This window comes from Xenopus tropicalis, chromosome 5 (assembly GCF_000004195.4).
Source record: "Xenopus tropicalis strain Nigerian chromosome 5, UCB_Xtro_10.0, whole genome shotgun sequence".
Taxonomy (NCBI): Eukaryota; Metazoa; Chordata; class Amphibia; order Anura; family Pipidae; genus Xenopus; species Xenopus tropicalis.
In genome coordinates, this window is record NC_030681.2 from 38,914,205 (window position 1) to 38,930,545 (window position 16,341).

The following is a 16,341-nucleotide window of genomic DNA, read 5'->3' on the forward strand; positions in this document are numbered from 1 at the left end:
CCTTTATTGTTAAAGTTTTGGTCGCACCTAGAGGATGATGTGTCTCCTAGGAGTGTGCCTACTTTTGCATATAGATACATTTATATACAATATATAATATCATCCAAGTTTTCAATGTGGAGGGCTGTGTGGAAACAATTTATGTGGAAGCTTTTCCTGTTGTGGGTATGCAGAATGCTAAAGCAAACATAATGTACATCAGGAAGGGATGAGGTAGTGTTCCTATTGACAAATGTGATCCCTCCCATGGGAAAAATGCCCAAGAGAACATAAACCGAGACACTAAAGATGGCCATACACGCACCGATATTATCGTACGAAACCTCGTTTCGTACGATAATCGGTGCGTGTATGGCATGTCAGCGAGCCGACCGATATCGCAGGAAGCTGCTGAAATCGGTCGGCTCGCCGATCGGCCAAGTTAGAAAATTTTGATCGGGCGCCATAGAAGGCGCCTGACCAAAATTCTCCCTTCAGAGCTGAATCGGCAGAAGGAGGTAGAAATCCTATTGTTTCTACCTCCTTACCTGCCGATTCAGCCCTGAATGGTGTGTGGCGGATCTGACGATGTTTCGTGCGACCGACGGTCGTACGAAACATCGTGAGATCGCCACGTGTATGGCCAGCTTTACAGGTAAATAAAGTTCTAACACTGAAGCTAACCTTGATGCCAGCCCAGTCTATCATACGAGTTACATTTCTGATTTTTCCATTTACATTACCTCTTCCTATTTGCCTTAATATCCTTTCCCCACAAACTGCAGGGCACAGGCAATAGTAAGCACAGGTAAAAGGTAGGTTTGTTTCAGTTCTAGTAATCCACAGTATCAAAGCAGCAGGTAGCCTTTGTTTGGCAGCAAATATCTAAGTGGTTGCTGTGGGTAACTAGACTCAAAGCAATCATGCTCCTGTAAGATTTCCATTCAGAAGTTAATATGAATGGAGCACCACCAGCTGCTGTACAAAATAGATGGTGCCGTTTTCATACCAAAGTGAAACCACAGTAATGCAACCAATGCGCTCATTTGTGCGGCTTAATCTTAACACAAATATTATATAATACCTATTTCTTCTTCCCTTTGTAACCTTTGCTTACCTCATTCATTCCACCCAGTTCACCAATGCTGTTAAAGGAACAGTAATACCAAGAAATGAAACTGTAATTAATATATTATGTTCTATTGCCCTGCATTGTTGAAAAGCTGTGCGTTCGCTATCTTGCTATAGTTTATATAAACATAGCTGCCATGTAGCCATGGGGGCAGCCATTCAAGCTGGAAAAAAAGGAGAAAAGACACAGGTTACATAGCAGATAACATATAAACTGTGTAGATTCTTATTGTGTGTATATATAGATCTTATCTGTTATCTGCTATGTAACCTGTGCCTTTTGTCCTTTTCCCGCTTGACTGGCTGCTGCTGTGGCTACACGGCTACTTAGTTTATCTAAAAAATAGCAGGATTTTTGAAGTAAACCCGTAACTTTTACCAGTGCAGGGTAGATTACATTTCACTTGCTTTTAAACAATTTATTTTTTTAATAATGAAGGGACTAACATTAGGGCTGATTACAATTTAGTGGTGTGCCATCATGGTGACATCGGCTCTATATGTGCAGTTGTCGTTCTAGAGACAGCAGGTAGAAAACGTGTGGTGGGACGATGGCTCAGGGAAGGCTAAGTTCAAGGGGGGCTGAGATTTACATAGGCATGTTAACATTATTGGGTTGCTGCGGCTGTGGGCTCACACACACAAGCAGCCTTATAAAACATCTGTATTTAACACACAAGTGTTAATATAATTGTAGAACTAATACTACATGCCAGCTACTTAAGTTTGTATTTGTGGTATGTTGCAAATGAATCCCACTTACACCATTTAATAAGGGAAAACATAAATGACAGAAGGGGTTTCATTGCACACATTCTAAAAGATATTGCCCAAAATCCTACAAATAAATGGGCAGAACCAGCAAACCTCAAACTACAGATTGTAGAGAGCAGAGTAATTGTACTTTCCCAAATCCATCGATTTGAATGCTCTGTTTATTCCCTTATAACTTTCAACCTGTTGGATGGTTTGAACTTATATAATTTTTAAGTCCAATTTAAGATTTCCCATGGGTGTGTGCTGAACCCCTCTGTAAAAAAGATAAAGCATGAAATGATATCTAATTTAGGCAAACTTCCACATTGTTTGTCTATAGGCAAGAGGCAGAAGAAGCGCTGAATGAAACGTTGGCAGCAAGCGAAGCTCAGTGGGCCGAGCACTGGCAGAATTTATTGCAGCAACACTACAATGAAAAGAACGAGGCCTTGGAAAAGCACGAACTGGCCAAAATATCATGGAGAGAGGAGCAGCTCAGGGAGCAGAATCTCTGGGAAGAACGAGAGAGGACATTGCTGGCCCAGTGCAAAAAGGAACAGCTTAAACAGGAGGAAAAGCATAACGAGGAGCAAGCTCATATCTGCAAAACCTTTGCTATTGAGAAGGAAGAGATAGAAAGTCGATATAACATAAAGATTGATCAGCTAAAGAGGGAGATTGAGTGCTTGGTGAGTAGAGTCACCACCATGACAACAGCAGAGAGGGGACAACCACTTGCCTGGGTGGCAGTGCAATCTGGTGAATGTTTGTATGGGAACTCAGCTGATAAAGGCAGTGTAAACAAGGCAGACATGGGTCATTCTGATGAACTGTCAGAAATGACTGGGCAGCATAATGTGACCCCAAATCCACAATGCACTCGGGTTTTATATCGTTTAAAGGATGTGGATGAAAAGCTGTCTCTGTTGAAAGGAACAGAGGAGAGCACAGAGGTAAAGCTACACAAGATGGAGTGTGTGGTTTTCTCATTAAGAGCTCAGCTGCAGGATGACATGAAAGAAATAGAGGCTCTTTTGAAAAAACAGAACTACTTGGAGGAAGAAAAAGCACAATTAGGCAGCCGGCTAGAAGCCATGGAGGAAGAGCACCTTTTGTCTGAGGCTAAACAGCATCAACTGATGGTTCAACTGCAGGAGAAATCCGACTTCATCAAAGAGCAGGATTCCAAGCTCCAGCACATTTCCAAAGACAAGGAGGAACTTGAGAAACAGGTGGCGGCGCTCACAGGAGAGGCAGTGCAATTGGAACACAAGCTAAACGCATTTAGTGGCAAGTATCAGGAGATGACAGCCTGCCTGTCAGAAACTATTGAAGGAATACACTCAGAACAAAATGTCTGCCATACACCGGATGGTATTCCTGCAAATGACAGCGTCTTCATAGAGGAGCTTCTTGCAAGAAATGTGTCGTTGTCTCAGCAACTGAATGACAAAGAGGAAGAAGTATGTATCTTACAAAGGAAAATAAATATAATGGTCAGACGGTTGCAGGAGCTGGAAATAGAGGCACATAAATACCCCTCTGGTGCAGAGGATGAGAGCCAGAAGGCGAGAGATTGTGTTATAGACAAGCTTGTTGAGCTGGAAGACTTGGTGCGGCAGTTGGAGAGAGAAACCAATGCAAGTCAAGATGACAGGTTTGATATGAAAAATACCTTTTGCATGTTAATGAAATGACCTGAATCCCAATGAAGCCACTAAATTACCAGAGCCTGTGCAACACCCAGCAGATAGGCCTACTCCTCTGGGAAGAATCATTTGCTTTGTGCTGTCACCACTTAACACTTGCCTGACTGCTACTATATCCACTAACCACACCTTTGTACAACTCACTTACCTGTGTCACTTTATCTTTAATAACCAACCCTAAAATGTATGATTCCAGTTTGGTTAAATATTTCTAATTAGGAATGTATTCATGTATTCTATCAAACTCTGAAGACCCCCCCCCCCCCCCCCCCTTCTTTGGTTCATCCTGTTCTGGCCTCTTTGTGGCTGTTATGGCCAAGTGTATGCTAGCTAGCAACACATCATGAGTACGTGAGTATGTGGCCGTTGTGCACCACACTGCAGCATCTAATACGACTAACAACTGGTTACAGGTTCTGATCTAACAAATACTGTAAATAATACAAAGATCCCCAAATTCCTTTTTAGTGTTTGTTGAGGAAAATACAGCGTACTCTTCATATCCCTGGTTTAAAAGAAAATGTTTAAGCTTCAAGAATGATTGCAAATTACACCTTTTTTTAACATGATTGCGAATGTAATGTATGTTTATATTGTTTGAATCTGATGTAAGTTTTCCATTTATAAGCAATTTATATTTAAATAATACGGGTACATATATTGGATCTATTATCCAGAAACCCAGTATATAGAAATATAGAACCACTATTTTTTATATTTTGTTTTTTCTCTGTGATCATGAAACAGTACCTTGATCCTAACTAAGATAAAATTAATCCGTATTGGAGGCAAAACTATCCTATTGGGTTTATTTTATGCTACCATGAATGACTGACAACCCCTTATCCATAATTCTGGATAACTGAATCCAATACCTGTACTATAAAATTATTCATTTTCTTTAAAGCAGTGAGGACATCTGCTAAACTTGGAAATTTAAAAAAAAACAAAAAAAACAGTAAGCATTAAGATCCAAATGTGCACGTAAATACTCTTCATACTGCTCATCCTGGGCCCCATAAACATAGCTTTGGCCCCATCCCTCTGAGAGCTACAGTTGCCACCATTTTTGGGAAAAAAATACTTTACTGTATTTTTATCTTATTGCCCTGTTTAATCAAGCATCATTTTTACCTGGTACTTAAATAGTAGTAAAATATTGGCCAGATATCAACCCTATGAGGGGCTCCAGTCTCGCAGTGTAGGAACTGCTGCTCTAAATATGCTTGAAGTTAGTAGCCTGTAATAGCTACATAACCAGGGTTGGACTGCCTTGCCCGTATACCAGAGGATCAATGGGCCAGTGTCTAGAGGGCCACCAGCCTTAGAAAATTCCCTTTAGCTCTTTATCTCCATCATACGCTTACATAATCTCTACATTATTTGACACGCTAATTTGACACACTCCTGCTAATTGTTCTTACAGTAGGCCCTAGGAGGCACAGTCTTATACTGTACAACTTTACCATTTTCTAGTGGACTCATTGATGGGAGTCAAAAATCTGTATTTCAGGCATTGGGATTGGGTTGTTATTGATGCTGTTTAAAAATGGGAAGAGTAGTGAACTTCATGGAGGTTTGCTTTGATAATATAGAATGGGCCTCAGGTTGATAGGTAGTTATGTCCTTCAGGCACATCATGGTAAGTAACAGTCCATGACTGGCTTCAGAGGCACCATTATGCTTTAAAGATTGCTTCTTTGTAGTCTTTTCCCCTGTTCCCTTGGGCGGCTAATGCTGTATGTTAGGTATTGATCACTTATGTAACACTGTTGCCTAACAGAGAATTTATTTATGTAGGCTGGAGCTCTGTCGCCTGACTGAGGATAACTGCTTGTTCAGAGAAAAAGTGGAACGGCTGCAGCAAGAGGTTCATGACTTTGAGGATCAAACTAACAAGCATAGGTAATACAATAAAAGCTCTTCTTTGGCAAATACTGGCTAGTGCAATAAATTTGCTAGACAGGATGAAATGTGGGTTTTTTTTCTTATAGTCTCCTTTATTTTTTATTTAATTGCAGGAAGGAGGTGGAACAATTAAAGAATGAAAAAGAGCAGTTAGTTTGTGAGCTGAAGGAGCTTAATAAACAGGTGAGTATTTCCATTCAGCCATTTCTATAGCACATTGGCCTTATTCTGCACTGGCATTTTTCCAACCTGTGCAGAAGCACCCCAATACTGCCAAGGGGCTGCTCATTTATTTTAATGGAAACTGGCTGGTGTCGCAGAACAATCATTTTCTGACTGAAATGTGTCTCCACTAGTAGTACTAATGACAGGCTCCTCTGCTATGTTTTGGGTGTTTCTCTGCTGGCTGGCAAATAGTGATGTTGAATACATACTGTGTGCCATATATCTCAGATACACATAGTGAATTCAATGGACATGAACCTTATGCCAGCATGCTATTCTATCCAGAGTCATAAATGTCAAGAGGAAGTATGCCTGCTGAACGCTCAGAACCTTCAGTTGAGTACTGCCATTTCGGACCTTACTGGGCAGAACAAAGAGAACCAGGAAACAATCAAGCAGTTATCCAGTAGTCTGAGTGACATGGCCCGGCAGAAGGAAGAAGCAACTGATTCTATGACAAAATTGCAAGAAATGATCTGTTGTCTTGAGAAAGCAAATGTCCAGCAGGAGGCAGAGGGTCAGCGACAGAGAGACTGGCTGGAGCAAGATCTGCAGAAGTTAAATGATGAGGTAAGGAACACAAGCAAAAACATAGAGTTTATACTATTGCTGATCCATATATTAGTGCCTTATTCCATCAAAGGTAACACAACCATCTGTCCGGGTACATTCACTGCCTGGTTTATGTTCAATTAGAAACTTAAAAATCTGTCTTTAAGCAGCATATGTCTTTCTCCATATATGCATGATGATGATAATAAGAATACAAATAATATATGAAGTATCTGTCTAGCATTCTGTCTTTTACCCTGTGGTACATTAATATAGTTACTGTACATTTCAGACAGGCACATGCTCACTGATCTTGCTTGTTGCACATTTTAAGAAAAAAATGAGAATCTAATGGGGGAAACATATCTGACACCATTTGTCCTGGCAGCATGAGTATGTATGTATCAGGATTATAGGGAGCAAAAGGCAGGTTCTGCATTCATTGTGTAATTGAAAGACCTTGCATAATTTGTTTGTGAACCATATTAATGACTTTTCCACTTTCAGAATCAGAAATACCAGGATGAGTTGAACAGGCTGAATGCACAGACCCAACAGCTGAACAGCACCATTGCTGATCTGAGTGCTTGGAAAATGGAGAACCAGGAAACCATGCAGAATTTAACCAGCCACCTAAGAGAAGTGACCCAGCAGGAAGAAGCGGCACAAGCTGAAGGGACGCGACTGCACAAAGTACTAAGTGCTCTGGAGAGCGAGAAACTTCAGCTGGAGTCACAATGGGAAAGAGATAGGAATCGGCTTGAGCACGAGCTGGAAGTGTCGAAAGAGGAGGTACAGTCTAGGAAAACAGCGGGACAAACTATAGCACTGATGTACCTTAATCAATGGGCTTCTGTACCTGGCTGGTTATACTGCAGCTAAATGAGAGGGAAGATCTCTGCTTCTGAATGTGCCCATGCTGTATAGTCTGTGAGTCACTGAGCTTGAGCTGTACTCCTCGTATGTGGGATCTTTTTGGGAGCAGAGCTTGCCCTTCTCATAAGGCTTCACTTCATCCATCATGCTAATCCTCCCTGTACATTGTTTTAGTACAATTTTTGCTGTAGAATTTCGTCTCAAAAACCTTTTATGATCAGTCTAATAAAAGAAATACAGGAGAGACTCTTGATAAGGTAGTAAGATCTTGTGGAAGGAAAACCCACTATGTAGATCACTTAAAGGGTGGTTCACCTTCAAGGTAACCTTTAGTATGTGGTAGGTTCCTAGCAACTTTGCAGCTGGTCTTCGTCGTTTATGATAGTTTTAAGATTTTTTGCTTTCCTCTTCTGCCCATTCCAGCTTTAAAATGGGGGGTCACTGACCCTATCAGCCAAAACTGTTGCTTTGTGATGCTACAATTTTATTGTTGCCTTATCTACCTATTCAGGCCCCCTCCTATTAATATTCCATATTCTATCATTAAGGGCTCTGGCACACGGGGAGATTACTCCCTGTTCGCAGGCGACTAATCTCCCCGAGTTGCCATGACCCGCCATCCCACTGGCGAACATGTAACGCGTGTGCCATCCCGCCGGCGACTTACATGTTCACCGGAGGGATGGCGGGTCATGGCAACTCGGGGAGATTAGTCGCCCGCGAACAGGGAGTTTTGTCGCGGGCGACTAATCTCCCCGTGTGCCAGAGCCCTTAAACTAGTGTATGTTTGCTAGGGAAACAGAACCCTAGCACCAGATATCTGCAGAAATAGCAAAATGGTGAGCTATTAAGCAAAAGCTAAATAACTGAACAACCATTAAAAAAAAAATAAAATAAAAATGAAGACCAGTTGCAAATTGTCTCCGAATATCACTGTTCATCATATTAAAAATTAACCGTGAACTACCCTTTTACAAAGATAAATGATATTGGTAGAAATGGTGCAATAATGAAATGTGAATTTGATGCCCAAATGTTCCTCTTTTCAGTGCCAGAGATACCGGGAGGAGCTGCACCAACTGAATGCACAGAGCCTGCAGCTGAGCTCTTCTGTATCTGATCTAAGCGCCCAGCATGCTGGCAACCAGGAGGCCATTCAGCAGCTCAGCAACAGGCTGAGAGAGGTGACCAAGCAGAAGGAAGATGCAGTGGCTGCTGTGGAACAACTGAGAGATGTGATAAATACTCTGGAGAGAGAAAAGCTTCAGCATCTGGGGGCATGGCAGCAAGAGAGAAACCAGCTGGCTCAGCAGCTGCACACGTCCAATGAAAAGGTACAACCATTATACATCTGATGATTATAAGTATCATATAATAAAAGCAACAGAACCCTAGGTACTCTCTACCACATTCATGATTCATTTTCATATCCCATTTCTTTGATGCATGAGACAGATGGAAAATCAGATGCAGAAGCACATAAAAGAGAAGGAAGGACTCCTGAGTGGGTTACATGAGAGCAACAAACAGGTGAGAATGTTACATCAGCTTTTCAGTATTTTCCCATTGTGACAAAGGAACATAAGTTGTGGTCTCAACCCTCCACATTGGCAACAGGAAGATGCAGAGTATAATCATGTACATGGTAGTTGGGCTTGCTTCAAATGCTCATGTCTAGCATTATTATTGATTTCTTACTGTACATAGTGTACCTTCCTGGAAGCAGGCTTGTCAAGCAGAGGCTGCTTTTATATATGAACCTGAGTTGCAGCACCATTGCCTAGTTACTTGTGCGTCTGAAGTGCAGGGCTTGCTACAAATCTGTTGCATAATTGTGCTGTGTGCTAGTGTGTTTAACTGGCAGACAGTGCTACAGCATACCCAATAACAGACAATACTACCCCTTTAGATTTAAGCACTACTACTCTTGAAAGAGAGGCAGTAACCTGGGGCCACACTGTGCACTTTTGGGCCAAATCCACCCTGTGTGAGCACAGACAGGTGAATGCTGTCTGTCAGTTCTTCTGGAAAAACAGATTGGCATTTCCTCAGCTGAGCAAATGCCAAATATCACAATTAGCCTTAGGTGCTATGCATTTCCATAGGGGAAAATGTGGCTGCTAAATACACAACTTTAAAAACAACTGTGTGGCATGCCCAGGATATCCATTAGGACCCTGAGATGGCACTACTGCATTAGTTATACATATAATTTTTGTCTGTCGGAATGTGTAAAATAAGCCAATGATTATTGTAGTAAAACAAAGTGAATGCATTCCTGCTTCTACCCAGTGTCATTAGTTGTTATTTGAACGTCAGATTGCACACACTTTACTTTGTATGGCTTAGAGGGAACATTGGCCCTTGTATTCTGGGGGCAAATTTACTGCTGGTCATGGGAATCTAGACAGGATGTGCTCAGCCTTCATACTCCTTATCTTTTAATACAGGTGTGTACAGATTTACGGAACACAAAATTTGTTTTTCAACACTTTTTTCCCTATTGGAGATCAACCTGTTGTAGAAGTTTGAAACCAAATATTTGGGGCTTACATTATTAATGCATAGATATCCCCATTTTTTCCATTTTCACATGGATTATAATCTTCTCAGGAAAGCAGTGGCTTTGCACAAAGGCTTCTGTTCTGCACACTGCAGTTCTTTTTAAAGGACATAAAGCTATAGTTATCAACACTCTGTATATGCTGCTAAATCTGGAGTACTGCCTGACAATCTTACTTTGTCTCTTTGCTGAATGGATTTATTTACACAAGCCACTATGCCTCTTTTTGCCTTTTTGTTTGTAGCTTTCTGTCATGGACTCTTTCCAGGAAGCAAATACATCTCTCAGGCAAGAAAAGCAGTCTTTAGAGGAGCAGTGTCACAATCTAACCACACAACTGAAGGATGCAGCTGCCCAGGTAAAATCAAAGATTTCACATATTTTGGTTATGTGGCCTCCCAGAGCTGCACTTAGGGCATGGCAGTGTAGGTATTGCTGCTGGACTTTGTAGCTCAGCAAAAGCTGGAGGGTTGCAGGTTGGACATGGCTGATATAACCTAATTTCCTCCAAAAAGTCATGTCTGGTTTTTTTTCTTAAGGGTGTTATCATGCCTAGTCATTTTTTTTGTCTTAAATGTTGTCTGAATCTCATCTGTGAGCTGGTGTGTACATGCCCATTTGGGTGACTATGGCCCAGCGGCTTTCTGCCGCGCCTGGTAATTTTGGGGGCACTGTTCTCTGAAGTCCTGTTCATCCATGGATATGTATCCTTGTCTCTGCCTCAGCAATGACTACTTTGTGCTGGTATTATTGGGTACCTCCTTTCCATCTCTCGCTGCTCTTAGAATGGGCCATACTCACTCCTACTTCCAAATTAAGACGCCCTGTTGGTTATTGATAGTTGCCTGTTGGTTATTGATGGATAATAACAGGGCTGTGCTTCTCTGTACAACCCTGTATTCCATAAATTCATGTAGTTTACTTAAATCAAATGTTACTGCTTTTTAACTCTTTAGTGCTAAAAACGGTGCAGTGTTTCCTATGATTTCAGTTAGAATAAAAAAAGGTATAAGATATTGTTGATTTATATGCAAATGTATGTTGAAAACAATGATTTTTGCACTCATTAAACTACTCCCATATGAATCCATAGCACTTAGAGAATGCATATGTATTCATCCCATTGATTCTTGCACACTGTACCCTACAATAAACCCACATCTGTAGAACTAGCAGCACAGGACTTTCCCTTTGTATCACAACCGTATTTCTTTATGTTGCGCCTGTTCTGTTGCACAGGCCATGCAGATGCTCAAGCTGGAAAGTGACCTTAAGGCGGCTCATGAGGAGAGCCAAACGCTGAAGAGGAACCAGGCACAATTACGAGAGACACTGGCTGAATGTCAGGATCAGGTACAATGAGCAGAACTGAATCCATTTAGGGAGGGAGCTCAAAATGTTAGTATGTGAGCATCCAGAGTCTGTTGCTGATTTACCTGTTCTACCAGCTCTTCCGTACAGAGAAGCATAAACCATATCCGAATCTTACAGATTCATAGGATTTTAGTTAGACTTCCTATAGGATGGTGGGGGAACTTATTTGGCTAAATGAGAGAAGAAATCATTAACTGAAATGCCACTGAGATGGTGGGACTTTAGTAACAGTTCACTACTGATTCTGTTTCCATTACTGTTGGACCACAATATATATATATATATATATAAATGAGATTTCCTTGGCAGAAACCAACTGGCAAAGTGGTGAGGTAGAACACATTACTGCTTAGAAATAAAGCCCTAAAAGGATAGCTTATGTATACAGGTATGGCAGTCTTTCCGTAATTTGGAACCCAATACTACAAGTCTACTAAATAATTTAAACATAAACCCAAAAGAATTGTTTCGCCACTAATATGGATTATTTACCTGTCCGGATCAAGTACAAGGTACTGTTTTATTATTACAGAGAAAATAGTCTATAGGAGATGACCTTCTTGTAATTCAGAGCTTTCTGGATAATGGGTTTTTCAGATAACTGATCCCATACCTGCACTATACATTACAAAGTAGACACTACTTTACTTTTTTTATCCTCTGTAATATAATATTAAGCTAAACTCAGAAAACTACACTGAAAGTAGCCTTGCCTGAGCCCCCATTTGCTTAGAATCCTCCTAAAAAAACTACTTTTAAGGAGTATGTACCATGTTTGTGTGTATAAAATTGTGTGTGTGTGTGTGTGTGTGTATGTATGTATATATAATATATTATATTATATACTTGGACTTTCCTTTATCATTTGCAGTTGCTGGAAGCTAATAGCAAACTTACCCTTGAGCAGTCACAGCATATGCGGCAAGTTCAGCAGTTAAAAGAGCGGGTCAGCTGCGCGGTTCCTGTGGAGCAGGTGACTGAGCTGCAGAACAGACTGCGAGAGGAAGAGAAGAACACACAGCAGCTGCAGGATAAGATGAGATTTCATGCTGAGCAGACAAACCGGCTACTGGCTATGCAGCAGGTACGCAACGCACTGGGCAACTGATCATGCTGTACCAGCACACCATAGACGTTTCTATGAGGAGAATAGCACTGATTAGGCATTCTTTTGGATTACCAGATTTATAGATTATAACTAAACTGCAGCTCTCAAATATGTTACTATGATCTGATAACTCATAGGCTGTATCTTAAAAGTGTAGTTCACCTTTAACTTTTAGTTTGTTATAGAATAACCAATTCTTCAATTCATCTTTCAATTAGGGATGCACCAAATCCATTATTTTGGGTTCTGCTGAACCCTGAATCCTTTGTGACTGTTTTGGCCAAATACCATACCAAATCCTAATTTGCATATGTAAATTAGGCTACAGAAGGGTTAAATAGAAGTGTGCACTTCTGTGTTCATACAACCAAAAGTCACGTAAATTTAAGGATTCAGTTCAGTTGCTAAACAAAAAGGGGAAAAAAAACAAATGAAAACCAATTGCAATTCATTGTAGAATATCATTGTCTACATCATACTAAAAGTGAACTCAAAGGTGAACAACCCCTTTAAACATTGTTTGGGAAAAATAAGTCAAGGGTATTATCAAACACCCACTTTCTTTATAAACTTCTGCTTCAGGAGGAGCATGAGAAGCTGTTGCGTAGGATGGAAGAAAGGTTGGAGGAGGTGGAACTGGATCTAAAGAATGTGCGGCTCATGCTTCAAGAGAAAGTTCATCAGCTAAAGGAGCAGGTGGGTAATATGGCTGTTGGTATCCCACAGGCTCAGCAGTGACCAGATCTCTAATCAGTTATTTTCATTATGGAGGGCATTGTTAATTGACTAATAGGGTGCTGCTCAGTCAAGAGAATCTAAGTTGATGCCCAATATCTTCCTCTATTGTAACCAGCTTTATAGTGAGAAGACACTGGGAGGGGTTTTTGGGTCCTTAGGTCCCAAAGGTTATCATTTTGTTATAAAAGACTTGGGTGCTAGATGTTAGTACACCCTTTTGAGAGTTGTAGGTTGTTATTTGAGAATGCCCTTTGTGTGTGGCCTTTGCCAGTACCTTTTGTTGGAGTGGCATGTTCTCATGTTGTGCAATCCTTGCATGTACTCATGGAGAAGCTCTTTTTCATGTGCTCATGAGGATATAAAAATTTAATTTCTTTAGTAACTGTCACTTCCATTTCTTGACAGCTTGAGAAGAATGCCAAATCTGGCTTGCTGTTGAAAGATCTTTATGTGGAGAATGCGCAGCTCATGAAAGCACTTCAGGTCACGGAGCAAAGGCAAAAGAGCGCAGAGAAGAAGAACTACCTCCTGGAGGAGAAAATTGCAGCACTGAATAAAGTGATTGGAAGAATTGCACCTGCCTCTCTCGCAGTCTGACATTCTCACACTGCATATGCGCAAAGTGGGCCAGCAATGCAGTATGATCCGTGTTCACTTGGGGCTCAGCAAGAATCTGCACTGAATTGTAGGGCCTGGTGCTTGGAGATCAGATGAGGACCCTGAGTCCCCTTGGTTCAACTGATAACACAGATATAGCTTGAGAACCCAGCACAGGGCCTATACATTATGCCTGAGATAAAGTCTACTGTAGAGAGTAACAATGCAAATGACTATATGAACTGAAAGACTGGGTGCAGTCACTGTCTGTGAGTACTTGATATTCTAGTGGCTGCTGGGCAGCTGCATAGAATCCAGTGAATGCACCTACTGTCTGGAGCACTACCTAGACCAAACAACAAACTAAAATGGGAGAAAATTGATTATTCACACACCAGTGCAATTGTTTTTATTTGTTTTTTTTTAATTGAAAAATCCTTTATTTTATTTAAAAAAGGCAGTCTCGTAACCCTTGAAAGCCCTTTAAAAGATGAAGTAACTAATTGAGATATATTTCAGAAACCCCTTTGAGCCTCACTCTGTATATCTATATTAGCCAGTGTGTACCAGTGTGTAGGCCAGGCTGAGTCAAGCAATCCATTCCCACGATGGGAACACAGAGCCTGGGTAGAAATGCAAAAGATGTTGTTCTGTTTGTCATAGTCCTAGAGATGCTAAATTTGCACTAAATCCCATTGTTAGCCTATGGGTAAATGCAGAGGAATTTTTCTGTAAGAATGTCACCAAATATTTTGTTGCATTTATTATTATTGACCATAGTGTGATAAGGAAAGAGTCTTGCTCATGTAACACTAGCACAAGTACAGCACAATGGCTTGCACCCTTCACTGAGGTCCCACCCCAGTACTCCTAAAGGAATTTTCCACATTATACATGCTCATACTTACTCCAAACCCTACAACCTAATCTCAGCCAGAATACTTGTACCCTTAAGGGGTGCCACCTTGTACTTTACCTGCACCCATTCATGTTAAGCAGAGTTGGACTGGGGTACCCAAGCCCACAGGTTATCCAACTCAATGGCCCACCACCCAGCCACCACCACTCCCCACTTTGCCCCCAACCACTGCAGCTCCACTACTTCCTTCGCTGTTAAATTAAAGATTAAAGGACCTGCCAGGGTTTTTCCTAGTATCCCAGTGCACCAGTTCGATCCTGATGTTAAGCATAATTATAATGCACAGGAGCACTTATACTTTTGTGCCTGTCACAAGGAGGAAAAAAAGCAGGTGGCAAGCCACCAGACCTGGGTCCAATTGACCAAACTGCCCAACCAAATTTGAAGATTTATGGCTGCCTTTAAACGTCTGTGCCTTCACTGGTTGACTGTCTATGACCTCCTGGTGGATTCACTCTGGTTTCTTTTTAAAAATTGGCTGGTTAAGAACAATTTCCATCCTTCCTTCTCAACTAAGTCATGACGAAATGTATTGTCAGGGATACGTTTGAACAGCATGGTGGTAACATATGTTGAAATAACTGCTGGTTGTGAGACATCCCATAGCACATAAGTTAGAGGCATGGGCCAATCAGAAGACAAATGGTGGTTGTATTGGAGCTGGGCTAAACTAATTATTACCTTGATATAATGTGGTTTGTCATTCTGGCAATGGATTCCATTGTGTATATATATGTGTGATGATTGTACGATTTACTTGGCAATTGTACAGTGTTTGTATACATGAATGAATAATGTATATATTTATATACAGAGAAACATCCATCAACCTGCAGGTATTTATGTAACAATGATGAATGGAACAGTTTTGGTTTTGTTATGTACAGACAACACTTTTGAATACAAGTCTTTCCTAAAATTGGCTTAATTCTTCCCTTACTCCCCCTTATCGTTATATAATAATCAGCACTGAGGACTTGTACCTGGATCACTTTTGGGCGTTTTTAGCAGCTCAAACACAGGTTATAATACCCATCATTGTCTGAAAGCTCTAGCTGTCAGTCTCAAAGGAAGGTTTGTTTTCTGTCAGACATCATTGTCTGCCACTACCTCAACTCCATACTTCTCAGGCTCTAAGGAAAGCTGGGACTACAGGTGTTCTGCAAAACAGAGACCTATTCCGCACACCCTTTGGCTCTCCAAAATAACTAAACGCCCGGTGCACACTGCTGGGGGGATCGGCACCCTCCCAAAACCGGAAGTAGCAACAAATGCAAATGGCACTCAGAGCTGCAGAAAAGGGAGCAAGCCCTTTAAAAAAACTTTATTATGGAGGTGCAACATTTCGGGGCAAAGTGACCCCTTTAATCAAGCATGATACGTTGCACCTCCGCAATAAAGTTTCTTAAAGGGCTTGCTCCCTTTTCTGCAGCTCTGAGTGCCATTTGCATTTTGTTGCTACTGCAGATGTTTTGCCATTTTAACCCTATACGTCATGTGCTAAAAGTATTTTGGTGGCAGCTACAAACTGTGCCAAACATCAGGCTTATTCTGTTTCAACAGGAGATACCAAATCCAGTGGTCCAATCTATTTAACGTGTATAGGTAAATCTGAGATGGCTTCAGAGGGCAGCAGAGTTATAGGGGAATTTCACATGGGGACACCGGCATGTAAGGTGTATATGGTGTCCTAACTGATTAGACAGTTTTAACTTGGTTTCGTGGATCACTAATTTATCTCTAACCAGCAGCTAGTTTATAGTACAGATAATTCCCAGACAAGTGTATAGTGTAACACTACAGCCAACACACAGGTAAGGAATGGGAATCTCTGCCTCTACCCCATCCGTCATAAAGTATAGGATAAGGATGCACTTCTACTAACACATAAGTAGCATACAGTGCA

The 16,341-nt window shown here is 41.2% G+C and overlaps 1 protein-coding gene across 3 annotated transcripts in view; it reads left to right on the forward strand.

The window, feature by feature from the left end:
• The window catches only part of ninl (ninein like), a 64,163-nt gene extending 48,809 nt beyond the window's left edge, over positions 1-15,354 (forward strand). The window contains exons 18-29 of one of the 3 annotated variants that reach the window (XM_018094234.2): positions 2,207-3,523; positions 5,376-5,480; positions 5,597-5,666; positions 5,994-6,278; positions 6,768-7,052; positions 8,186-8,470; positions 8,592-8,666; positions 9,944-10,057; positions 10,939-11,052; positions 11,945-12,157; positions 12,764-12,877; positions 13,325-15,354. In XM_018094234.2, the coding sequence (XP_017949723.2) occupies positions 2,207-3,523; positions 5,376-5,480; positions 5,597-5,666; positions 5,994-6,278; positions 6,768-7,052; positions 8,186-8,470; positions 8,592-8,666; positions 9,944-10,057; positions 10,939-11,052; positions 11,945-12,157; positions 12,764-12,877; positions 13,325-13,516 (3,169 nt within the window). In that variant the 3' untranslated portion in view covers positions 13,517-15,354. The remainder of the gene's footprint in view (positions 1-2,206; positions 3,524-5,375; positions 5,481-5,596; positions 5,667-5,993; positions 6,279-6,767; positions 7,053-8,185; positions 8,471-8,591; positions 8,667-9,943; positions 10,058-10,938; positions 11,053-11,944; positions 12,158-12,763; positions 12,878-13,324) is intronic. The other 2 variants (XM_018094235.2, XM_018094236.2) reach the window with 2 other exon arrangements.
• Positions 15,355-16,341: the final 987 nt, after the last annotated feature.